The sequence below is a fragment of the Adiantum capillus-veneris genome, chromosome 21 (assembly GCF_014529385.1).
Source record: "Adiantum capillus-veneris isolate H3 chromosome 21, ASM1452938v2, whole genome shotgun sequence".
NCBI classification, from domain to species: Eukaryota; Viridiplantae; Streptophyta; class Polypodiopsida; order Polypodiales; family Pteridaceae; genus Adiantum; species Adiantum capillus-veneris.
Genome location: NC_140951.1, coordinates 61,478,898 through 61,505,819, shown reverse-complemented (window position 1 = coordinate 61,505,819; position 26,922 = coordinate 61,478,898). Strand labels below are relative to the sequence as shown.

General features: G+C 47.9%; 1 protein-coding gene across 4 annotated transcripts in view; it reads left to right on the top strand.

Annotated features, from left to right (window-relative positions):
- Positions 1–26,922, top strand: part of LOC147431039 (MBOAT (membrane bound O-acyl transferase) family protein) — a 152,155-nt gene that overhangs the window by 44,400 nt on the left and 80,833 nt on the right. For all 4 annotated transcript variants that reach the window (XR_015185668.1, XR_015185669.1, XR_015185667.1 and 1 more), the window contains exons 7-11: positions 20,301–20,377; positions 20,479–20,538; positions 20,912–21,025; positions 21,097–21,221; positions 22,411–22,462. Coding sequence is in view for 1 of the 4 variants with exons in the window: in XM_086493585.1 (XP_086349711.1) it covers positions 20,301–20,377; positions 20,479–20,538; positions 20,912–21,025; positions 21,097–21,221; positions 22,411–22,462 (428 nt within the window). In the remaining 3 variants the exon portion in view is untranslated. The remainder of the gene's footprint in view (positions 1–20,300; positions 20,378–20,478; positions 20,539–20,911; positions 21,026–21,096; positions 21,222–22,410; positions 22,463–26,922) is intronic.

Here is a 26,922-nt window from a genome sequence, read left to right as displayed (position 1 = left end):
GCCCTCACCCTCGCCCTACCCCTCCCACTCCTCGCCCTCGCCCTCACCCTCGCCCTAACCCCACCACCTCCTCGCCCTCGCCCTTTCCCTCGCCTAGCCCCTCCCACTCCTCGCACTCGCCCCTCGCCCTCGTCCTACTCGCCCCTCGCCCTCTCCTACCCTCACCCCTCGCCCTCGCCCTAGCCCATGCCTAATCCGTTTAGCTGCTCGCCCTCACTCTTCCTTTTCCATCGCAATTTTCCTCGCCTAGCTGGGCCTTGCGCAAAAGCAACATTAAAATCTTAAAAATAAAAGCAGCTTGATAAGAATACTGAAAAGCTACTTTAGCGTACATATAAGGTTCATTTTAGGCATAATTCTTCTTATCAGCAGCAGCACAGAGTCTTCACAGTTCACAACTCAGCGGCAAGGTCTCGCGGCAAGGTCTCCTGAGCTCCTCAACACCTCTTACTCAACTTTCTCACTGGAAGCCCACGCACAGTCAAGTAAGATGGTTCGTACTAGAAACAAGGAAAAGCATCTACAATCGGAGGACGAGTCCTTTGCATCTGGGGATAGTTCTGACAGCAAATCAGACTATACTCCCAGTTCAGAGCAGATTTCAGAGGAATCTTCTGAGGAAGATTCACCACAGTCAGCCACTGTTGACAGAGTCACTACTCTCCAGGTGCCTCACCCGTCTGGTGCTCTCTCCAAGGTACCTTTAATTATGATATATCATCTACAGGCTCCGAATCCAGCACTGAAGGAGGTGTTCTCCCAACAACAACTGATACACTTGGGTCTCCAAAAGTTGGCGGAGACCGAATTGTCTGCCAATATCTCTATTGCCAAGCTATGTTCCCTCTTACTAACTTTTCCAAAGCTGAATGATACCGCACTCACGGCGGAGGATATCGGACAGGCAATGGGAATATTGACTGTGCTGACACCTCTGCCCGCAACAAAAACCTTCTCGAATCTTTCACCAGAAGAAACGGCAAATGCTTGTCAGGAACTTTTGCTGGACTCACACCCAGACTATCACAGGAGTCAGCAACTATATTCAGTGTTACAGTATTATTTTTTACTGCGAGCACCTGAAAGATCAGGGGTTTCATCTCCTCCAGGTTCTCCAGCAATATGCGATGCTCTCTTTTGTCTCTACCATTGCCTGCCATACCCATTTCACAATTTGCTGTTTAAAGCGTTACAGGACAGGGCAAAGCGGTTTCGGACTCAACGTAAAGGCAAAGCGGAAAAGTTCAATTGCTATGCAGCGCCTATTATGTCTTGGGTGGTACAAATTATGCAGCAAAAGCCGGATGCAAAGGCAGTTCTCACCCTTCCCGACGATCCGAAAGAGCAAGAACGTTCCAAAACGGCAAAAGGAAAGGGCATCTCGCGCAAGAGGGCAAAGGTACAAAAAGACTCATCTGCGCAGCTGGCAACACTACCTTTCTCAGAATCGCAGGTCAAAATCTTGGACTTCCATCCTACAGCACCAGCAGTGCGTATGTCTACTTCTGTGGCCACCTCCACTTTCACACCACCTATTGTGAGTAGTGTTGCCGTCACTAAAACACAACATCCAGTTGTCTCCCCGGCACTACATACTACTCTTACTGCTGGGGCACTGAAGGATACTGCAGGGGCATCTAGCTCTGGGGCGCCTACATCTGACAAACATAACATGTATGAGACTTTGGCGCCTCAAGCTGACAGACTTTTAGAGGCAGACAGAAGAGCCATTTCGACGATTATCAATGCAGCACTCTCATTGCAAGGTACCAACGGTATGCATCGCTCTTGCTACGACGGTATGTCAAGGGAAGTGCAAACGCATCTTCAACGAGCGATGGATAGGGAAAATTTCATTGCTACCTCTCAGGATCGTATAAGAATCTTAACTCAACAGGTAGTGGACCTCAAACATATCGTCCACACTCAGCAAAAACAGTTAAAAGAGGCAAATGATATGACTGCAGCAATTCAGGATCTCTCTCCGGTGGTACATACACTATGTCCTTGTGCAAAATACCAAGCTGTAGCCATTTCACACGCAGTTCAAGCTACAACTACAACTACAACCCCGGTTTCTCAGCAAGTTCCTGCATTGGCACCACAGGTACCGGCACAGACGGACGTGTCCAAAGCACATTCAGGGGACTCTCAAACAGCAGAAAAAGCAAATCCTAATAATATGGAGTCTAAACCAACAGGCTCGGTCTCATCACAATTTCAGGGTCCCTCTATGGCCTCCCCCTCCCAGTCTCCATCCTATCCACAACACTTCTACGGCTTCCAGGGATTCCAACAACCAGTTCCACCCTCGCAGCCTGCGCAGTCGTTTCCTGGGTTTCCACCAGCTCCACCTACTCAACCGCAAAACATGACGCAGCCTGTTGCTCCATACCCGATGTACCCTCCTCATGGCCACTACCCCTCACCATACACTTGGCCTCCATCTCCTTACCCAACTTACTATCAGCCTCCGCCACCTCCTCCTCCATCATCCGACCACCAACAGTAGAGCGCCGTTATTTCAGTTCATCAGTTCCGCTCTCCGGGACGGGCAGCGGACTTGTGGCGGGCAACCTGTAGCCTGCTACAGTGTCACTTTCACTTTCATATGACAGTAGTTTATAGTTGGGCTTTGGTCAGTTGGCCTTTGGTCTAGTCGGTTCACACTTGAGCAGACACGTGGCAGGGTGGCCTAGTGGACATCGTGGCCAGGTCACCACCGCCACCCAGTGGGGATAGACTTAGATGATGTTCTTTATGGGCCGTTGGTGGCTCTTATGGTTGTACATATGAGTAGTCATTTTTGGGGGCAGCCCCATCTCATCTTGCAAGTAGTCGTCTAGAGAGTCTTAGACAGAGCACTGCTTCGCCATCCCTGCACATCTGAGCCTCGACACCCCATTTGTACCTGTGAGTCCTGGGTTGGAGCGGAGTGTGCTGCCACGCCAGGGTCTGTACATGGTTCTTTGAGCTAGTTGAGTCCACATGTTCTGGTCCACTGTTGTGTCTCTGTTGTTATCCATTGTTTCTGTGTTGTTATCCGTTATTTCTGTGTTTCATTCTGTCTGAGAGAGTTTTCATTTGGTTGAGTGAGATTGTCACGCACATTGCACTGAGGGGCACCCACACTGTAGGGAGCACGACGCATTATCCGCGCTACAATATGGAAAAGGATGGAATGCATAAAAGTACCGATGCATCTCAGGAGTGCAGTAGCACGTCTCTATGACAGTCATATGTCAACTAAAAACGCACGAAGGGCTGTTCAAAGCTTTCTCGAGCAACATGGGGGTCAAACAAGGATGCCCTCTCTCCCCTACTCTTTTTGGATTATGCATTGATCAAATAGAAAGCTTCCTCTCTCAACTAGAAGGGGATGAACCAGCCATCGGGATGCTTACACTTCTCATGCTCATCTATGCAGACGATGTGGCTCTTTTCGCCCATGACATTACAGCTCTACATCAATGTAGACAAAACAAAGTTCATGATTGTAAAGACTCGTAAGATGGATATCCACGCCCCCCTCATGTATCAAGGGAAACAAATTGAGAAAGTCGACAGTTTCAAGTACTTGGGGATTGACATCCCGTGCAACTATGCTTGGGGACAATGCGCACATAATAGAATTGACATCGGCCATGCCAAGTACTATCAATTTGAAAATATGTGCACACAAAGGAGCATAAAAGGATGGGAGATAAAAGCGACCATTTTTGAGACATACGTAGTGCAAGCCATCCTTTACGGAGTGGAAATCTGGGGAGCAAGCATTTCAGCCCACACATGGAATGAAATTGAAAAAATTCAGAAAAAGTTTCTATGTCGACACATGGGGGTCAAAAAGACGACACCATACTCCGTGCTACTCTTGGAGACAGGCAAGAGACCACTAGAAATGAAAGCATTGCAAAAAATGTACACGTATATAATGAAGGTCAAAGCGATGCCTACTACTCGAATCCCCCGCATTGCATGGGAAATGGGATGTGCACCGCAAAAGACAAAAAAAAGCAAATTTCTGTCATCGAGCCTCATACAGGACATTAAGAAATGGTTCGCTAAATGGAATGTAGAAGCATATGTGGACATGCTTATTGAGGAGGGCAAGGAGGGAGAACATATGCTGAATTTTGAAATTGCATTACTAAATAGCCTCCACACCAAGTGGAAGACAACGCAACACCGCTCGAAATTTGAATACTATTGCAAGCATGTCAACACAAAGTATTGGGAAGGCTATAACACAAACCCAATGGAAGCCCAGGCCCACATACGAACACCCATGCCCCACATGGCATGAAGAGCCATCTCTTTGATGCGCACAAGGTCACATATGCTCAAAATAGAAACAGAGGGCTGGCTGAAAATTGATGCTTCTAAACGGATATGCACATCATGTACAATGCAAGCTCCCGAAGATGAAGCCATGTGACATTGGAATGCCCAGAATACGCTCACATCCGGGCTAATTTTCAACCACTTCTAAGCGGTTGCTCTACCTTTGCGGACCTATTATCCAAGACAGACCCCTCCCCTACAGCTCTCGGAACATACCTCACCTGCATACTTGAGCATCAAAAGACACTCATAGGAACACAAAAAGAGAATAACACACACCACACCATACACCCTCGTGAGGGGAGACTACGTATCACTTTGAGGTCCCATGGGTCATTTCTGGCCCCCCGCGGACGTTAATACCAAATCAAATCAAATCAAATCGTTCTCTCTTATATCTTCTATCATGTTGCTTATTTACCTAAGTACCTTGGGCGTTTTTCCCAAGCGAGCCTCTACTACATACTCCCGCATGTCTTCGCGCCATGGCATCACACGATGCTTCTCTGCATCAGAATGGCGTGGCTAGCACGGATCAACCAATGGAAGAGACGCGTCTTTCTCCTCCCGATTCCACACACATGCACGGGCTTCGCCTTGAGAGTTCTCTCCCCTCTTTGGCCTCCGATGCATCTCTCTTCGCTACGCTTTAGGAACAACTAGCAGAGATGCAGAGGTAGCTCTCAGAGTTGAGTTCTACGCACATAATATTTTTGTCCGTGACCATGAGTACTTCCCTCTTAAATTTCATCCCGACTCCTTCAAAGGGGAGAGAGAGAAATGTTAGGAGACGGCATAGACTCATAGCTTGCAAAATGGATGGCCTTCTTCGACATGCATCGCTTTAGTGATGTCCAATGTATTGGGCAGATTCAATTTATGGGGCAATTGAAGGCTTATTCTTGGTGGGCTGGGTTATGACCACAGCCAACAACTTGGGCAATGTTTCACCGAATATCTTGTGCCCGCTTCGTGCATGTAGACCGGATTGAGTGCTTCGAGAAATTGTTGCTAAATTACCTTTATCTGAAGGAAAATTAATTCTAAATGAATTATTGGATTTGTAAGTGAGGTTTTTTTCTCGCTTGAGACATCCTAGTACAGATATTTCTAGTGCGTCATTGAGAGTAATGACGAGAGCAATGAATGGGAATATATGTAGGGCCACCAAGAATGGGTACTTCTGATGCGTCACATTGGATGGGTGACAAGGAGCATCGGGAAGAAGTATTTGACCATTTGGAACGGACATCTTTGATGCGGCACAGGATGGGTGACATAGAGCATCGCAAAGGATATTGTACCATAAGTTTGGTGAGAACGGAGTAGGTAATGGGTATTCCTGATGCGTCTCAGGTGGGTGACAGGAGCATTGAAAAGGGAATATTCCATAGTCAGGAGGTATTCTGAACGGAGTTAGAACTATGCACAAGAAATGAGGCAAGATGGGTTCAAAGGAATTTTTTTTTTCCCGAGAAAAAGATCCTTCTATTAGTTAATGAAACTGCCCATAGAGCTACAGTCACCTCTACAAGAGAGGGCTACAACATGATAGGGAGACTCTCCCAATGAAAAAAAACAGCATATGTACAATGAGGCTAAATCAAGAGATGGGAGGAGGGAAAAGCCACACAGGTGGACGGTAGTGCCATTTGAGCACACCCTGGACCATGGTGAAAAAAGGCCCAGGACGCCTGTGTCGAAGGAAAGCCTCTCTGTGCTTCCGCATGCGGTCGGAGCTGCCTTGGAGTCTCCCGAACTGTCCTTTGAGTGTATGGATCAGCTCTAGCCAAAGATCCCGAATACTCTGTTGGTGGTACAGGGCGAGCCTCGAAGATGGGGAAGCAGCGGGCCCGCCAGACGAACCATAGTGTTAGGCTGCTGATGAGCTCCCAACACTCCTCTCTCTCACTGCACCACTCGTGTGGAGTAACCTTTGTAGCAGGCTGGAGTGTAGGATGACCACCCTGCATCACTATCATCCTGCTGGTGGAGTATAGCTCAAACTGAAGTGCCATGCCCGTGAGAGTGGACCAAGCAACTACCCCCAAGTGTACTGCCGAGCTGTAGATAGAGCTGTCATCAGCCGAAGAACACGAAGCCACACCTGCTGTGCCAAAGGACAGTCCCAAAGACAGTGATGCTGACTCTCCACAAGATGGTCACAAGTTGCACATCCGGCCGAGAGACCACTATGTACAAGCCAACTCCCAACTGTTGTAGCTCGGTGTGTAACCAGCACTGGAACAATGTGACTTGCCTCGGCTGTCTGGAGTCCCACAACCTCTCCCAAAAAGCTGCCAAGAACTCAGCTGAGACTCTCCTCCTGCCAATGAGGTGCTGTAGCAGGACGAGCCTCTCTCTGCGCTGCGAGTGTGTGACGTCCCAGTCGAACAGTGTACTAAAAGAAAGGGACACTTGGATGGTCTGCTGAGGAGAAAGGGTCTCCAAAGCCACTCTCCAGGATCCCACTGTACTCGTGCCAGTGGTCAGCTCTCCCAAGCCCACAGTCTGCAGTGGCCAGTCTCAAGCGTTGCTAGGTCGGTATCTATGACACAAGTCCTCCCACAGATACCCACCACCCGGATCCTCCGAAAAAAACACTCTGCCACCTGTGGGGCCTCTACTGCAACTCAGTGTAAGCGTCCCTTGCCCTGTAGCTCGAGAAACAGGGAGGGTATAGTCTCGGAGCAAGCTCGAACTGAGATGAGAACCTCGAGTCGTGTGAAGGCCCCTATCTATCTTGGCGTTGCTGACTCGAGAGGTGTGAGCCACTCAACTGGTATTGCTTGGAAGATGTCCTGACACATGCTCTACACCCCTCTCATGCCGTGTAGCTGAATGCCTTGAAGCTCCTCTAACAAGCCTGAAAACTGTAGCCAGTCACCTAAAGTGCGTGCTGAACCCTCTGCCATGGGGACCCAGGAAACATGAGGCCGGCTACCAACCAAGTGGCCTCTCTGAGTGCTAACCATGGGGTTCCAAACAAGGGGTTGTCTCCGGCGCTCCTCCGTGCAAGTAGGCTGACGCTGCTCTAGGCCTCTCCGCAGTTGCTCCCAAGATGGGAGCAGACTCACAGCGAAGCGGTCCTCCAGTCTCCTGCTCAAGCCAACTCTGCACATCTCTGTGAAAATCCATCTAGTCGAGGGTCGCCAGGGGCCTCCAACTCGAGGCACCCTAGTACTAAGTTGCTGAAGCAAGAACTCCCTCTAGGGCTCCTCTCCTGGAAGAAGTCTTTTGACTATAAACTTCCCATGAAGGGCTCTCCTCTGCTGTGCTGGGTCTATGATCCCAATCCTCCCTAAGAACAAGGAAGAATGATGACCTGCCATGCCACTTTGGCCCGGGCTATCTGAGTGTCACGCCCTGAGCAAAGGAAGTTCCTGATCAGCCTCTCTACCTGGCTGATACAAGAACTCGAAAAGGTCCAACAAGAGGTGATGTACCACATAGTAGCCAACAACACCTGGTTGGCCACTACAACTCTGCCTGCCAGAGAAAGTAGTGCGGAGCTCCAATGTAACAACTTCCTCTTGATAGATAGGAGGAGGGGAGCAATCTGCTGCTCGGGAGACAAGTCCAAACCAACTGGACAGCCCAAGTACCGAAGTGCAGTCCTTGGGGGAATCCACCTGAAACCCTCACCTGGCATCCAATCAGGCGTAGGAGCACTACCAACCGAAAAAGCCACTGTCTTTCTCCAGTTGATTAGTGTGCGTGATGCACAACAAAAGGTCTCCAGAGCGTGCTCACACCTGTGAAGGATGGCCTCCTGGCCATCCAAGTACAAGGCTGAGTCGTCTGCAAACTCAGCGTCCAATAGCTCATCCCCGAATAGGGAGCGCTAAGCCACGTAAACCAACCTGCTGTGAAACCAAAAACCTGCTCATCGCCTCAGCATAGAACAGAAAGAGGAAGGGGGCAAGAGGGCAGCCTTGTCTGACCGAACGTGTGAGCATAAAACGATCACCTCTACCACCTGACAAAAGTACCTGACTATTGCCCGTCTGTACAAAGTTGACACCCCTCTGATCCAAGCATCTGAGAAGCCCATCTTGCGTAGAGTGCCCTGCAAAAAGTCCCAGTTAACTCTATCATAAGCCTTCTCAAAATCGAGAAGAAGAATCACCAGATCCTCACCACGGAGCCGTGCGAGGGCAGAAGCCTCCCAAAAAGTAAAGATGTTGTCAAGGATACTACGCTCCTTGACAAAACGTGTCTGTGTCCCATGTATAATGCTCTCTAGCAGTGGCTGAATCCTCAAACTCAGAGCCTTGGCAAGAATTTTGTAGGCTGAGTTGAGGATGGTGATGGGGCGCCATTGTCGAATCTCACCCAAGGAGCCACCCTCCTTGGGAATGAGGTAGATCAGACCCTCACTCATGCTGTCATGCATCTCTCCTGTGTGCAGGATGAACTGAAAAGCACTGCAGAGACCTGTGCCAAGCAAGTCCCATAACTCCAAAGAAAAGCTGGGAGCCATCCTCACCTGGACAGCTACCACGGGGGAGTGCTCTAAGAGCCGTGTGAAGCTCCTCTAGCTGAAGAGGCAGCTCAAGCCTTTGGTGCATCTCCTCAGTCACAAGACAAGGCATCTGTGTCCACACCTGCTCTCTGCATGCATCCTGACGCTCTTGCTGAGGCTCTGTAGACAATTGATCACGGTAGAAGTAAGTAGCAACGGCACACATGTCCTCTGGCTCCAAAGCAATTGATCCGTCAGGCCTCCTCAACCGGCTGACCTTGGCATGCGTATGCTGGGGTCCCACTGCCTCAAAGAAAGCGCCTGTCACTTTGTCACCCACGTGGGTCCATTGAGATGCTTGTCGATGGAAAGCAAACTCATGGCGCCTCTCCTTTGTGTTGACGAGCTCTTGGCGAGCCTACTGTAACTGCTCCTCCAACCAAGGACTGTCTGGATGCTGCTCTTGCATCCTCTGTAAGGAAGCAACGCCCCATCGGAGACGCTGTATAAGAATGTTAATCTCTCCTCCCACAAGGCATCGCTGAAGCTCTTGACGAAGCCGGCCCCTTCGATGCTGAAACTGGGGCCCACCTAACCCTTGTACGTTCCATGAGACGGTCCTCATGGGGAGCGAGAGAGAACTGATGCTGCTGCAACAGCTAACGGTGCTATCTTCGAGGCAGGCTTGGATGGGGAGTAATCCGCATCCGAGCGTCCTCGAGATAGGCGTGACTACATAGAGTGTCTAGCCCAAAGGCCAAGTAGACTGAGCCGTGCGTAGAGCAACCTCCTCTGTCCAGGAGTCCTCATGTATATGTACATAGCATGGCGGGCTCTGTGTGTCAGCAAAAAAGTGAACCACAATATGTCTACATCCTGCTGTGTCTGGAGTTGTCACAACAAACTTGGCCAATGGCCAAAGAGTCTGAAGCAAGTCTATAACCCCTAGGTCTCCCATGTGATGAGAGAACTCTAGGGCATGTGTCTGCAGCCACTCCAACACTGAGTCTATAGTCCACTCAGCTTGGTCCTACCGCATAGGGGAAAAGAGAAGCCAACTGCTGAGTCCAAGGCCTCTATCCCCCTAGTTGCAAGGAACAACACATGAACTCTGAAGCAGTCTGGTGAGGGGTCGCCGAGAAAACGTGTAAAGTCGTAGGCAAAGAAATCCCAACGACGACGAATGTCGAAGCTCGTTAGACAACGAGGAACTGTTGCAAAGGGAGTTGTCTCTACCAAAAGAGGAGGTCGCAAGAAAGGTTGTCCCTCTCTCGCCAAGCGACTCGTGGCAAAGGCGCTGCCAAGAGATCTCCTAGTAGCCGAGGAGGGCCCTTCTCCCTGGGACGACTGCGGGACTGGAGCGGGAGGAGGTGAGGGAGCAGGGGGGAAGGGGGAGAGGGAGGGCGAGGGGGATCGGCAAAGGTGGGAGGGCGAGATAGAGAGGCAGATGGAGGAGGCGGCGGGGGCGGGGCGGAAGAGGGGGGGAACTCGGGGGGGGGGGGGGTGAGGCTGTAGCAAGGACCTCATCCTGCTGAAGAGGGTCGAAACGGTTCCCTGTGGGAATCCACTGCTGCTAGGCAAGAGCCTGAGGACCACTTTGAGTGCCAGGCTGGCGCGGTGGCCCTTGTCGACATCGACCACGAACCTGCTGCCAGCCCTCCTCCGCTTGAGCCCCAGGCTTGGAGGGTGGCTCTGCCTGCGTACTCTGTGACTCTGCCTGCTGCTGTTGGCCAGCCCTTGAGGGCTGGGGCTGGGCCTGTGGTGTAGGTTGGGTCTCCTCCGTGGACAGGCCCTGGTCCAACGAGCCCTCGTCCCTGGACTAGTCCTTCCTCGACCCTGGTCTAGTCCTCGTCGTCCCTGGTCCTGGGTCTAGTCACTTTCTTGGTCTAGTAGAGTCTAGACCTGTCTTCAGCTAGTTAAAGCAGTTAAAGGTCTCCTTGCCCAAAGCTTGGTTGGGCAAGGAGACCTCTGCATGACACATACAAGGCGGTCATTAGAGCGTCAAAGCGCACTACTGAGTCCTCTGAAGTACTACAACAGAAGACGACCCTTGGTACCTAGTAGAAGTCCATCAACCTCATCACCCATACCTCCACATACGGCATCACCCATTCCTCCATCCGGTTCCACATCTTCCAGGTCACGTAAAGCTCTCTCCTATTTCGTTACAGCAGGCTATGAGCAACGGGCTCTTTAGCAAGAGGCCATGGAGGTGTTGACCAGGGTTTTGGCCAAGGTAAACATCAAGTTTCCTACTTTCAAGGGACTCTTCTGAGAAGATGCAGACGACCATGCACGGAGGTTTGTATCTCTCTGTAGAGGTCGTGGTCTTAATAGAGAAGATGCTTATTTGGTGCTGTTTCCATCAACATTGGATGGCTTAGCAGACAAGTGGTACAGTCAGTTTGCAGAGAACCATTTTGCAACTTGGGCAGCTTTACGACAACAGTTCTGTGCGGCATTCAGGCCAGGTGACTACCAGGAAAAGGTTTTGGATGAGTTGGCCAATATGGTGCTCCAGCCAAAGGAGACTTTTGCAGAACTAATGACTAAAACCAAGTCTCTGGTTGCCAAGCTTCCTCAGCAACCAGGTGAGTTCATGGTCAAGAAATGGGTAGAGAAGGCTCTCCCAAAGTCTTCTCAGCAAAAACTGAGAGAGAATCTCCAACCTGATGCCACCTTGGAGGAGTTTGTTGCGACTGCTACTAGGATAGAGGGGGCAAGGAAGTTGTTTACAAACTCTTCTCAAGTAGAAACTGCTTCTGTACTCTTGGAGAGTCCAGCTGACCCTTTGACTTCAATACGTAAGGAACTTGAAGCCCTAAAACTACAACGCGCTCTTTATGAGGAGAAATCAATCTCTCTTAAACAAGAGAAGCCCCCACATCGCGAGGCTTTGGATCAAATCAAGAGAGAGCTAGAAGAGCTTCGGTCTCAGCAGGAGACTAAAGCTATGGTATGGTGCAGTTCGTGTAACTGTCCAAGACACCCTCCACATGACTACTGCCACTGCTGCGAAAAGTCTGGGCATGAGGACAAGGATTGCTACTACCTCAAGGGATTGCGACAAATACAACAAAGTCTTTGGCCTGCTCTTCAACAAGGGCCAACACCTGCATCCAATATGGTTTCTCCCTGTGGCCATCCACACCACATGCCACCTTTATTGTCAGCTCCTCCTATGCAAGGTATGCAGAGCACTTTTCCCTCTCAAAGCTTTTATCACACCCATGCTCCCTCCCCACCTCACAGCTTCTATGCCTCCACCTCCAACTCCATGCACCAGGAGAAAGGACCACCTCGTCCTTCGACTTGCCCATTGAATCGGCCCATTTTGTGCTACAGATGCGGGGAATATGGTCAGTACCAAAGCAAATGCCCTCTGCCCGAAGGGTCCCCTCCCTGTCGTCATTGCCGTGAAATGAAGGATCACTACAATAAGGATTGCCCTAAACTTCGTGCATCCACGGCTTCGAACCCAAGTCAAAGCCAGAATGAGTTTACCTTTCCCAAGCTCAATCTGATAGCAGTTAGCACTGTTCCTCAGCCGCCCCCTTCTACCCACGTGGTTACTCCTCAAAATAAGCTGCAGTTGGTAGAGAAGCCATCAAGTGTCCTCACTCGGGCCCAAAGAGCTGCTCTTGGTCTTAGCATTCCAGCAAGTTCAACTTCCCCACACATTCTCACACCAGTGGATACCCTGCCTTCAGCTGTTGACAAGCCGTCCCCCAGTGCCATGAAAGAATCCAAATCTTTGCTCTCCGATATTGATGAAGCTTTCTTGGAAGCAGTTTCCGATCTACAGAAGATCAAGGTACCAGAGAACAACAGGTAGAAAAAGAGAACCTTACAACAGAGACAATATTGAAGAACACTTTTCAACAAGTGTCTCTCTATGACATGCTGCGGCTAGATGCGAGTTTTAGAAGTGACACCCTTGTTGTTATTCAGTCACTTTGCCCCGGAGCAAGTCCTAGTGGAACAAGTGTCTCTCTATGACATGCTGCGGCTAGATGCGAGTTTTAGAAGTGACACCCTTGTTGTTATTCAGTCACTTTGCCCCGGAGCAAGTCCTAGTGGCGGGCACCTCCCAGTGCGACCATGAGAGTCCTATATGATATCCAATCCCGCTGCGCCCCTCACTGATTATAGAAGCCCTCGCCTAACAATGTCTGTCTTGGCGCATCAATTTTCAAGAGTAATGGATGGTTGATCTGGCATAATTATGATGCTTGAGTTCACTATGATGGCTTTAGGCCTGCAGCCTACCCAACCTGCCTCCTTCACAGTATTATTGGCCGAAATAGAGGACAGTATAACCTGTCGGCATAGTGGAAAAGGTGCCTCTACAGGTATAAGATTTCACTTTTAGTTTGGATTTTGTTGTGGTGCGTCTTCCACAGGTGGAGGGAGGATTTTCCATGCTCATCGATAGACCATGGCTGCGACACACTAAAGCACTTTATGATTGGGGAAACGATGCCATGTGGATACATACTCCTGGCTCCCCGATGCAACCAATTTGCCTAGGAGGCATGGATTGTGTCGTGCACTGTAGTTCTTTGTCCCTAGCAACCAGCCTCGAATTGGAACAGCCTACTCCACCTGACGGTGGTGCAGCCAAAGTTGGTCTAAGCTAGGAAATGGTCTATGCCAAGCAGAGGCAGCAGGCAGGTGCAGTGCAGAAGGCTAGAGCAAGTACCAAGGTCCTGGGCAGACTAGTGGCAGCGGAAAAGTATGGCCAAGCCAGGTTTTTAGGCTAAAATAGCTCCAAGTTGACTCAATTGGAATGACAGGTGAAGGTGCCCAAATGCCAAGTTAGTGCTCTGGAATGTAGTATTCAGTGTGCTCTAGAAGCCGGTCCAGACGGCTCGTCAAACGGAGCCATGGTGCTCAAGATATTGCAGTTCAAAGATAGTGTGTGTAGTAGATCCCCGACGGGCAGGGCAGCTGAGGACAGGAGGCCTAGGCTGATGTTAGTGGATGTATGTGTAGAGCTCGAGTTATGGAGCGTGCCTGTTTTCTCGAATTGCGGATCGGAGCCCTGGTTAGCATGTTATGGTCAATTGAAATTTTTCCGGGGACTAGGTTTGAGCCCACGTGTCCGCATCGAAGAATGTGCCATCTGGCATCCTTTTGGCTTTGCCAAGGTTCTCAGTGATAGTATGCATCATGTGAAGCTAGCACAAATCGACGGCACGTCAATCGAATACTCGGATAACAGGATACAACAGGACGAAGTCGGGAGATAATGTCGAGGAAGGAATTGGCAGGTGTTTTTTTACCCTTTTTGTGGCCTCGAAACGCGGGCCCGGGGACTCGGAGTGTGGTGAGCACGAGGAAGTTCGAAGTCGGGAACCGGCTCTATCGGTCGGACCTTACAACTCCAAGGTCCGGTCACCGGGCAAGGAACTGGCGGAGATTAAAATTGGCATTCAAAGAGAGTTTCCTATGAGGTTTTTGAGGTTTTGAAGATTTGGAGGCCAGCAACCCACGGGATGCCACGTGGAACTCCCATGGCCCCATATGCGAATGCGCGACAGTTAACGTTGGAGTATATAGGCCAGGTGACGGCCCATTTGAGGGTATGTGGTTGAAAGGGAGCTCCTTGAGCGCAGCGATGGCGGGCTACAATGGAGCGCTGCGTCGGCGGTGCCAGTGGTGTACCGGGCGGCGGTTTTGAGAGGAGCAAGCGGTGGCGGCTCTGCGTAGGTGGCGCACGTTGGTGGGTGGTGGATGTGATTGATGACGTGGCAGTGCCTAAGACGGGCTCATTCCAGCGGCCCTTGGGGCCCCAACATTTTTTGAAGGCAAGACCCTCCCCCCATTAGCGAGGTCGCTAATGCTCAAGATCTGGGGGTAGGGGACGGTTCCTGCAGAGAGAGAGAAAGAGGATGTAGCCGGCCAGAGCAGGAAGGCCGAATCGGGTCAAATGCCAAGGGGGGTTTCCGGAGGCAGTAAAGTGAACCAGAGAGAGGGAAAGCCCGAGGACCTTATTCATGTGGACCAAGCAAAGACAAGTGAGCCATTCAGAGGCCGTCCGAGCAAAGGCCGGGCAAAGACAAAGACAAGGAGGGAGAGCACGCCGGGACCAAAAAGGAGCAAATGAGGAGAGAGAAATAGAGGGAGAGAAGAGGTAGGAGGAGTCGGACAAAGGTTGGCCAAGGGTCAAAGAGGAGCCAAAAAGGCAGTGCAAAGTTTGCGTAGCCCCAAAGGGGTAAAAATAATGAGGAAAAAATAAAAATAAAAAAGCCTAGGGGCAATAGCGACCTCGCTAATGCCCCCCCCCTCCCCCAAGTGGAAAGAGAGAAGAGAGAGCAGAGGAAAAAAGTAAAGCGGTTTCCCCTTCCAAAAGATGCCAAATCAAGGTGCCAAATGGACCAATTAAATTGTAAATTCCAAAATTAAAGGTCCCCCCTATAAAGATCAATTTTAGTCAAATTAAGGGCTTTTTTTGTGCCGTTTGAAGCCTGCAAAGTGGAGTTCTCTGACAATCTAACCCCTTCGTAAATTTTTCTTGAAAATGGCCATGGTGATGGCAGTGCAAACCGGTGTACATGCCTTTTGAAGTGCAATCAAGCCACCGTTACCCCCTATTGCTGTTGTTTCCCCTTCCCCCCTTCTCTTTCTCTTGCTTTCATGTTTCCCCTCGGTGCCGGCAGTGTGGATGTGTGTGCCCCCCCGGACCGGCGGTGTTTTGTGTGAGAGTGAGATTGAGCGGCTGTGAGTGTGTGTAAGGGTGGAGATAGACCGTGGCAGTAGGTATGCTTGGTGTGGTGGGTTTGTGGAGTGTGAGAAAAGTGGAAATTGAGCAGGCGGTGGTCTGCTAGTGTAAAGTGTATTTTTGAAGGTGTTTTCCGAGAGGATAGGGGTGCTGTGGATACCCTGAGCTATAGAGAGGCCCTTGTGTTTGTGTCGGATGAGGATCTGTTGGAGTGGTTGGATGCTACGAAGTCTATGCCTTGTTATGGAGTCTCTATTCACTCTTTGCCTGAAGTTACACCCTCTTCCAATGTTTCCATAGGAACTAAACCTAATGAGCCACCTGAGCCAGCTCAAAGGTCGAAGGTCACAGAAGCTACTCCTGATGCGCCCTTGGTGGAAGCCTTTGAATTTGGTGAGGCTATGAAGAATCATAGAAGCGGGAAGAAATCACCTCTACAAGAGTTCACCCCCTTTCAAACATCAGCCTCTTGGTGTCTGCTTCTCCGACCATAACAAAGCTCTCCTCTGGGTCTAGCGAACTCCTTTCACAGAGCCGGTCCTGCTTGATGAATTCCCTGCTCATGATAGTTGTCTTGCTGATGGTACCTCCTCATGCTCTCCATCAACTGTCGTGCTCTGTAGCATCTTAACTTTCAGCCAGTGGACCATGGAATTCGTCTGCAAAGGAACACGAACTCTTCCGGCCATACTTTGCATTGGAGATTAATATTTGCTATCTGCCACCTCCTCCCACCCTCTCGCCCCCATCTACCCCCTATCCCCTACACCCTACCCTCCCCCTCACAGCCCCTCTCCTCCTTATCCTTTTTCCCCTCGCCCCTACTCCCCATGCCCACTCACCCTCGCCCTTGGTCCGTTGCCCTCGCCCCTACCCACTCCCCCCTCGCCCCTCACACCCCCTACCCACCCGTCGCCCCTACCCCTACTCACCATTCGCCCCTACGCAACCCCTTGCCCTCGCCCCTACCCACCCCCTCCCTTCCCCTCTCCCCTAACCAGCCCCTCCTCGCCCCTACCCACCCCCTTCCACCACTCGCCCCTATCTAGACCCCTGCGCCCCTACCCACCCAGTCTCTCCCTCGCCCCTACCCTTTCCCCTCTCCCCTATCTAGTCCCCCCTCCCCCCTGGCCCTTGTCTAGCCTTCCCCACCCCTCTCAGCCTTAGCCAGTTTTTCCCCCACCCCACATGATCAGCCCATTAGCATGTGGCTCTCAAGCATTCACCTGGCTACCATCTTGTTGCTGTGAAGGCTTTTCGTTGTGCCATCATGATGGAGCTTAACCTTATTTGCGGTGTTACTTGGGCTTATGGTCATCCCTCTTTTCGAGAAGAGTGTTGTTGCAAAAAAAAGTGTGGCAAGGTTCATCTGCAACTGCAAGCATGGACCAAATCATTTTCCTCTCACTATGGTTATGGAGGATAAAGATGCGCTTGAATCAAACTGAGCTTATCTCTTTGTTGTAGAGCCTCATTCTGTTTTGCCAATTGGGATTCTTGGACTATGTAATTATACATACTGGGTTCCTGCCTATTTAAAGGCTTAAGGCGTTTGCAAGCAGTGCAGTGTTTTTAACTCCACTTTTGAGGCATGTAAGGTCATGGGCCTAGCACCTGCTTCAAGAAAGATGTACGGATGCAGTACCTAGTGGTTTACTTTCACAGTTTTTTTAGTATTCCTCTCACCGAGACGGTGAGCGGTCTTGTGGCGGGCAACCTGTAGCAGGCAATAATGTCACTTTCACAGGACACAGTTAGTACAGTTTGGTATGACCTGGTTCACACTGGGCGGACTCTCTGGGCTGGGCAGTGACACGTGGCATGGATATGGATGGTGGTCTATTGGACATCATGGCCAGGTCACCACCACCATGTCACCACCACCACTCAGTTTGGAGATAGACTTAGATGGCTGACATTTATGAGCCGTTGGTGGCTCTTCATGGAGGTACATGTGAGTAGTAGCTATTGGGTCAGGATTATCATCTTCTAGATATATGGTCCAGCGTCGTTGTTTTGGGTATCGAGTCTGTACACACAGCATGTCTTCACCATCCTTGCACATCTGAGCCTCGACACCCCCATTGTACCTGTGAGTCCTGGGTTGGAGCTGAGTGTGCTGCCGCGCTAGAGTCTTGTATCGGTTCTTTGAGATAGTCGAGTCATATGTCCAGGTCTGGTCTGCTGTTGTGTCTTTGTGAGCTGAGTCGTTATCTATTGCTCCTTTGTTTTCAGTCTGTTTTGAGTGAGATTGTCACGCACATTGCACTGAGAGGCACGCACTGTAGAGAGCACGACACACTATCCGCGCTACAGGATTTTGGTGAGGGACTAATTGGTGGCGTATTGCCAAATGGCCTCTTGCTGGAGCACCTTTCTAGTTGGCTCACACTTTGCTTTTTGAAATTGCTCCTTCATATGAACTAACGTTCTCAATACGTGATAAACTAGCAGAATTGTGTTCGTTACTTCATGATCTTGTAGCCATCTTCAAGGATATAGCCATGGCAATGACTTTGTTACGTGATGGAACTACTCTCCAACCTTTACGCTTGCATTACCACGGCTATATCCTTATAGCTGGCTACAAGATCATAAAGTAATGGACACAAATCTGCTAGTATATCACGTATTGAGAACGCTAGTTCTTAGGCCGCGTCAATAGTATGCATGATGGAGCTACTCTGTTACACTGGTCTGCAAGGCTACACCTTGTTACCACCTCTACACGGCTACAGTTTGGTACACCTAGGATACATGTGGCGTACGGCTGAATGGCCTCTAACTGGAGCACCATTCTAGTTGGCTCACACTCAGCCTCTACAAGATCATGAAGTCAAGGACATAGTTCCTTGCTCTTCATGTATTGAGAACATTAGTTCGTAGTCTGTGCCAATACTATGCATGATAGAGCTGATGGTGATATTGTTGTGCGGATGACAAGATGAGTCTATTGTCACAAATTGCTGACGTGTCAAGCCATGGAAGACCTGAGCCAACTTGCAGATCTCGGCCGAGGGGCCTAAACCTTAAGAAGCAGAAGAAGTTGAAGTTCCCACCAACTTATGGGACCTTGTCTGAAGTGACGCAAAGGATATAAAATAAAGCAAGATCCACTTTGCGTGGAGAGTTGGTGACGTGGCAGACTGTACGGATTTTCGCGTTTTGCGCTGATTGATGACGTGGCACTTGTACGGTTTTCTGTAAATCACACTGGCAGCCTTTTGCTGTAGCTTTTGAGTTTCAAGCTTTTCATGTAAACTACTTTTCAAGGCCAAGGGCCTTTAAATAAGTGTAGAGGGCTGGCACGCTTCTGGGTGAAGGTGTAGAGCGCAAGTACCGGCATTGTACGGAGTTCAAGTAATATAAAGAAATACCAAAAGGGGCGCCAACGTTTTGGGGCCAATACTCATTGGGGTGGAATTCTGTCACTCCCTGTTGCGTGTGCTCTCTCTCTTTCAGTTTCAGTTTGTATTGAAGTGCTAAAAGTCTGTTCAGTCTGTTCTTTTCTATTGGCACGTGGTGCCCGTCTTGTGATAGTGGTATCAGAGCATCATGCGTGTGCTTTTCTGAAAGCATACCGGTCCTACAAAAAAGCAAAACCGGTGCTTCCAAAGTCTATTGGAATCTTATTTGAAGTATCTTCGGGTCCCGACCCCAAACTGATTAGACACTCCCACCCTTACTTCATCGTGCATTGGGCGCGCTCCCATCTTCACCGCTCTGTCTTATAGGGCATAAGTCGAAAAGATCAATTGCAAGAGAAGGATCCAAGATTTGTTTCGAGCTGCTGTTTTTCTCAGATGCAGTGTCATGCAGTGGTGGAAGTTTATAGCTACCAAGCTGCACATTGCAAGGACTTGGCAAGCTTTCAAGAAAAATTTTGCCCGAAGTTATATGGTTTTTGACATCTTCCTTTGGAGTGCAACTTTTGGCAGAGTGGGGTATCCTGAAATGCTTGCTATGGAAACTCTAGCAGATTATAACTTGAAATTTCTCGACATCTCTCAGTAAGTGTCTCTTCTCGAGCTGATAACCTTGGAGGTCCGGTTTGATTGCTACGTCTTGGGACTACCATCGCCCCCAGAGGAACACTGTCTATCCAAGAGCTGATGGACCATGCTGTGGTTGGTTACGACCTTATGGAAGGAATCTAACCCTAATTTTTGGTGTTGGTTTCAAGAGGGAAAGTCAGTCGACTTTTCGAGGTAAACTGATGTCGAGATTGCTTTTTAAGTTTGAGTTCTCTTTGAACTTGTTTGGTGATCTTGTTTGGAATGGATGGTATCTGTTTTGAACCTGTCTTGGTCCGATTTGAAATGTTTGACACTGGGTTTAATACTGGTTTCAATGATTGATGATTTTACTCCTGGGTGGAGTAGTAAGAAATGCTGTTTTGGTATTGTTTGAACCTCGGAACGATGCAGAGGTGATGTCTGGGGAGCGTTTTGTTGTATGCTTGAAAACCTCAGAACGATGAAGACAGGATGCCTGGGGAGCGTTTCGTTGTATGCTAGAAAACCTCCAAACGATGCGGACGGGATGTCTGGGGAGTGCCCGTCTTGTGACATCTATTATCTGCACTAGAGGTGAATATGGGCGATCATCTGGGTGATCGTTACTAGAGTCGTGTGTAGAGCTCTTATTGCATGAAAACATTTGTCCTTTCAATGTGCTAAATGAGCTGTTTATCGAAAACAATTTTTTAAGCTGTCTGCTTGAGTTCTTTTGAGATAGACTGTGATGAGAGCTGTGTTTCTTCGACAGTTATGCTACGCATGGTCAGCTTTGGCTTGGATTATCACTGGGCCTGCATATCTCGAGCATCGACTGTTGACTGGGAGGTTGGTCAGTTATGAACTGTTCCCCATCGTGTTATTTTTTCCTTTTAACTTTGTTTTGAACTATTGCTTTTGCTGATTGTTGTGTTTCCTGTGTGATGTAGAAGCATAGTAAAAGCTGTGATATTTGTCAGTCAGGAGCAGAATGCTACTTGAAAAGGCAGGTAGACTATCTCATGAAAATTCAGTGCTTAAAGTAACTACATTGTCATTAGCCGAGAGTTTCGGCCACTGCCGTTTATTGCTGCAAGATGTAGGGTAAAAGAGCCAAAAGATTTTGGAAAAACAAGTCCTGATATCTATGTACTAATGCGCAAAGAGAAACCCGCTAAAATGTTTAAAGTTTTGTTTTTGTCAAATTGAAGTCTCAATAGTAACGTGCCAATGCCTCACATAGAGGAATCTGCTAAAGGTTCAGATTCAATGATGAGTTTTGAGATCTCTCCGCATGAAATTATCTTTTTAAATAGGGTACATGACATTGCCTTCTTCAGTTTATTTGTCTGTTTAATTTCGTTTGTCTGCTGTGTGTGACAGGAAAAGTTTCTTACATTGAGTAGTTATTCACCAGAGGCTTACCTATCCTACCTATTCTTCCCACCCTTGTATATTGCAGGACCAATGATATCATTCAATGCTTTTGCTTCACAGGTTCGCAGCTAGTTTTACCGTGAGTGGAGGTTTTTGTTCTACAACGTGGTAATGTGTATTTTGTTCTCCAGTTGGAGTATCCTCAAACAAGCTTCAACAAACGTGACATTAGTTTGTATGGCTTGCGCTGGATTGGCTGTTTGTTATTGATGGAACTGCTAACTCATCTGTTCTACTTCAACAGTTTGGCAGTAAGGTATGCATCATATTTCCTGTTCTCGCTTACACTGCAGTCTTCTCCAAGCCGGGTTTTCTGACATTTTACACAACATTTATCTTTCCAATGCCTTTCTTTTTTAGAATTGTCTACTTTGTTTCATCTTGCTTTTTAGGGATTTGTTTTCTCATGTTCATCTACATGCTGCTATCTGTCCATCTCGCTTTAAGAATTCTGTATAGGTTTTTGTTACTAGTTATTGCTTTCTGGATCACTTTTTCATGTTTTATAATCGTCACAAGCACTTGTAATGACTCAATATTCAGGAGTTTTAGGTGTCGAATGCCCAGAGCCTAGCCTGTGGGGGAATGGCAAATTATGCGACTCGTATTTAAATATTGACAATACATACTGATACATTAGTGCATTAATCAGCATCATATCAGACAAACATTCAGCCAAAAGTGACTATATAGAGGCAAAGATAGCAGGTTGCAAGGGCTTGGCTGTGGTTGCTTCAGACCAGATGAGCTGGAAAAGCCTCAACAGAATGTTCTAGTCAGTAAATAATATGCTATACCATTCCAGATAGTCACTGCTGGAAGGTTGTTGGTGTGAGGAGAGGAGGCCTTGATCATCCTGCGGTCCTTGATGTTGGAAGAATTGTTCTCCCTAGCTAATAATCGTATTGAAAATGCTTTCCCAGTATCTTTTGGAAGGAAGGTTTTGGTAGCACTCAACTTTATAGATAATTCTAGCCCGATATGAGGAGGATTGGTGAGATTAGTGTATTCCAAAAGAGTTAATGAGAGCATTCTTGTGAGCTTTAGAGTAAGGAAATGATTTGTCCTGACTTTTTTAAAACGTTAAGTCTGAATGCATTGACTGAATCTTGCTAATACTCCTTTGCTTTGTTTTTTGACTTTGTTGAAAAACTTCACATATTGTGTTAGTGCCTACGTGGGAGAATCGGCAATTGCTTTCTTCCTCATTTAAGTGCCTGTTATTCTAGCTCAAAAATTTATGCTTACTATGTGCATAATTTCAGGACCCTCGATAAAGTCTATTGGCTATTGAGCCAACCATGGCTCTTGCTTGAAGTTTGTAGATTATTTGAAAATTTATGTGTTGGAAAATCTAACAATTACTATACAACTTCTATAGACATTTCAGACTTTCATTTCTTGAATCAAAGGGGATAACAGAACAACCTTGTTACATTGTGTAGTGGCGTTTGGCAAAATCTTCTACCTTGGGAGATCTTCGTTGTTGGCTATGGGGTAAGTTTCTGATTCTCTGACTTTTAGCATGTGACCATACAGAGTAAAATAAACAGGGTGTTAGTTGTTAGGTTCTTTGATCTTATCACCAATGGTTGGATGTGTGTCTGGATTTTTGTGAAGTAAACATTCCCTGTTTTCTATATAAGTATGTCTAACAAAGTTTTTGTTCTTGTGCTCAATTTTTGAACAAAGGTTCTGTTAAAGTTTGACACGAGTTGTAGTAGGGAAAGTCAAAGTCTTCTCAATGATTCGACAGTGTAGTTATAGTAGACAAAGGCCCGGGAGCCTGCAAGGGTCTCACATCCCTTGTTGTATCTGAGGTAATGACAGCGTCATCTCCTTACTGAGAAAAAATGGATTAAGTCTGCCTGAAAGTGGAGCCCTTGGCTCCTTCACTCAATCCCTTATGTCTAAGGGCCCATCAATGTATAGCAAAATCAAATTTTAGGGGGGTGTATGGCTGGTCCTTCTGTCCTTTAATGCAGTTGTGTTGTGAATCGCCTTTGAATATCATTAAGCAACTGATGTTCTCCTCTAGTGACTGGCATGCTCAATGCTATGACTCTCATGTAAATTGGATGTTATTCCCCTCTTATCTTCTCATGAGTCTTGCTCGTGCAAACATGTCAACTATACACCGAGCAATCCTCCTCTTGTGAGCTAGCCTGTGCTTGTAAGAGTTGAAGGCTGAAGAAGGAGCTACATTGGACAGAGAGAGGCGCTATGGATTGGAGCGTAACTGTTTTGCTACCTTTACAAATGGAGACAGAGCATGGATCTCTCTGGCTTGGGCGAGGTTCTAACAGTTATAGTGTGATTTCCAGGTATTTTCTCAGAGGTTCAACCATGTCTTTCAAAGATTGGCTGGACTCCTGGAGATCTTTTAGATGAGGGCGCCATCCAATGGTGGGCAAATTTCCACTCTCAGAGTGATCCTTCACCCCTCCCTAGCGAAGAATCCCCCTTGGTTTCTCTCTCTCCCGACTATTCATAGAGGAGATACCTGTCAAAGGGTCTTCTTTATTGAGCTTAGCTCTTTTGGCAGAGCCGGGCATGTGGCCGCTGGATGCATCCATGGACCGTAGTATAATGCATCAGGAGCACAAATAGCACACAGATATGCTGGAGAGACGGGAGGCCCTTGGTGGGTTTCTAGCATCTTGCACTTCAAGAAGGCAAAGAACAGATGCTGGAAAGCAAGGGAAAGGGGCAAATCAAGAATTTCTCATACGAGAAAGGTGCCTCACACCACGCAGGTACCTAGGTGCAGGGATTACACAACTGGAATTGCATCGTTTTCACCTGCCCCCTCTTTTTCAGCTCCATACAGCTCACATCTCCTAGAAAGAAAGAAAGAAAGTTATTTTGACGTTCTATAGAGGCCAAAGTTGACCTATAGGACAGATAAGTATCTGGTAAAAAGTAAAATAAAAATAAAGCTGGGTACTTTTGCGGGAACACTTGGTACTCGTAAGAGTTATAGTTAAAATGGGTGTTGTTACAAACATCATGAAAACAACTATATCTAGATGGAGGTGTGGTCACTCCTTGGGGAGTGGTGTTCCAAACTCTTCAATGGTGTTCCAAACTCTTCAATGATTGCTTTCTCCTCTGTATTTTTTTATCCAACTTGCCTTGCTTCCTTACCTCCCTTCTGCTTCGTCACTGCTTTCCCACTTGCCATACTTTCCCAGGGTGATTTTCCTCTTCATAGCAGCTTGAAGGGTCCTATTTTGCAGAGGTTTTGGTAGATACTTTCTCCTTCTCTCCTCCTTTCTAGTTGTTGCTAGGGAACTTGTCACCCTCATTAGGAGCGGTTTAGTCACAACCTGCTGACGTGGCAAGCCCTAATAAGCGGGCCAACCTGCAGATCCTGGCCGACAGTCCTAAACCCTAAGAGAAGAAGCAGAAGAAACAAATCCAAAAGAGAAGAAATCCAACATATAAAGTTTGGTCGAGTGGCTCAAATAATAAATGGGTTAGGATTTCAAATCATAACCCCTAACCAACTTAGAGTACCCATCCGATGGGGCCTAACATTAAAATAAAGCGTGCGCACACGCGCACACACATTGAAGATTTGCATAGAGGAGTGATTATGTAGTAGTTGCATGGACCTTCTTCATTTTACGTTGATAGTTGATGACGTGACAACATACGAACAACCTATGGGCGCTTGGCTTTTGGACCAATAGCTTTTAGAAGTGATGCTTTTCATTTAACTTGCTTTTGATGGACCTGTGGCCTTTAAATAAGCCATGTAAGCTCTCGCTCTGGCATGTTACGCACGGGAGATGCAGAGCATAGCCATAGGAGTTGTTACCTTGTTGAAGCAATATAAAGAAATACCGAAAGGGGCACCACGGTTTGGGGCCAAAGCTCTCTGGGGGTGGAACTACGCCACTCCGTGTCGCTCCCATGGACTCTCACTCTCTCTCTCTCTCTCTCTCACTCTCTCTCTCTCTCATATGTCATTTTGGCCTTTTGAAGACGTTAATGTAACATTTCATTTCATTTTCATTTCTCTCTCTCTGTATCACACACACACACACACACACACGCACACACACACACACACACACACACACACACACACACACACACACACACACACACACACACACACACACACACACACACACACACACACACACACACACACACACACACACACAGAAATGAAATGAAATGAACTGTTATATTAAACGTCTTCAAAAGGCCAGAGTGACCTATGAGACCAAACTGATACAAAAGTGGTGAATCTGGTACAATGTCTGAAAAGTGTGAGATTGTGAAAATAAATGCGAAAAACTAAATACAAAGTATTAGATAAACTTCTTAGGAGCATTCTGGGTGTCTGGCTAGAATGCTTCTAATCCTTTGTTGTAGTCTCCTCCGGTGAAGTGTGCTTCTACATCTCGGTCGTGGTCGTCCCGATTTCCTAAGCTCAATCGCCCTGTCAATGAGGGTGCCTTTGGTGTGAATGTGAGTATTCCTTTGTGCTCGCTGCTGGCCTCTTGCTTCTCCTTCCATTCCTGCTTCTCTCGATCCAAAGAAATCTGTGATCTGCCTCTGAGGTTGTAGTGCTCTTTGTCTTCTCATTAGATTATCCCTGTGGCGATGTAGTTCCAGTAGGTACATGCCTAGGCACCTTTGATCTTGGTATTGCATGATTCTATCTAGAGGTCCAAAGCCTTCTTTAAATAGGCAGTGGAAACGTCCACGTATCTCATAGTATACGGTGCAATGGCATATGTAGTGTAATTCTGTCTCCGGCTCCATTCCGCATAACTTGCAAATTCTGCTCTCAGGTGGGATTCCCCTAAGTCTGCCAAATTCAATTTCCAGTTGGTGTGAGGATGTACGAATCTGACCAAGAGCACATCTCATACCATGAGACAGGTGGGTATCCATGTAGTTCGGGCGAATCACAAAACCATCTTCAGAGAGCTGTAGGAAGTTTTCTTCGTAGTCGGCCATCTTCGAGCCCAATTCTTGTGTAGGGTCTACCCATGTCCTCTTAGTGTCCAACTGTATAATATCCCAGCGGATGATTTTATTAATCTCCGTTCGTGTGATTGCCAGTGATGGAGCCTCAAGAGAGTATTGGAAGGGGGGTAATCTTTCCATACTGAACCCGTGTCTCTGAAACCACGGAGAATAAGCGGAGAATAAGAGAGAGAGAGAGAGAGAGAGAGAGAGAGAGAGAGAGAGAGAGAGAGAGAGAGAGAGAGAGAGAGAGAGAGAGAGAGAGAGAGAGTATCACACTACTACACACACCCAAAGCTACTGCTTGCTAGCGTCATCTTCAACAGCATGTGGCCAGTGCTAATGATGTGGGAAAGCATTATATAGATTTTAGTGGGAGAGGGAGAAATAGGTTAAATGTCACAAACTGCTGACGTGTCAAGTTAGTGAAGAACAGAGCCAACCTTCAAATCACGGCCGAGGGGCTCAAACCCTAAGAAGAGCAAGCAACAGGAGAAGAAGAAGAAGTCCTACCAACTTACGGGACTCGGTGCGATGGGGTCCAAGTGACATAAAGGATTAAAATAAAGCTAGATCCACACACACAGAGAAAGACTGGCGTAGCAGCTGATGATGTTGTAGACTGTACGGATTTCCGCGTTTTGTGTTGACTGTTGACGTGGTAGTTGTACGGAACTCCGTGATTTACATTGGCAGCTTTTTGAGCATTGCTTTTGGACTAGATGCTTTTGAGTTTGAAGGATTTTCATATAAACTACTTTTGGGCCTAGGGCCTTTAAATATGACGCCATGGGCTCATTCTTTGGCATGCTTCCTGGAGAAGGTGCAGAGTCTGGAGTACCGACTTGTACTGTGTTGATGCAATATAAAGAAATACCGAAAGGGCACGAAGGTTTGGGGCCAATACAATCTGGGGTGGAATTCCGCCACTCCGTGTCGCGTGTCGTCTCTCTCTTTCAGTTCAGTTG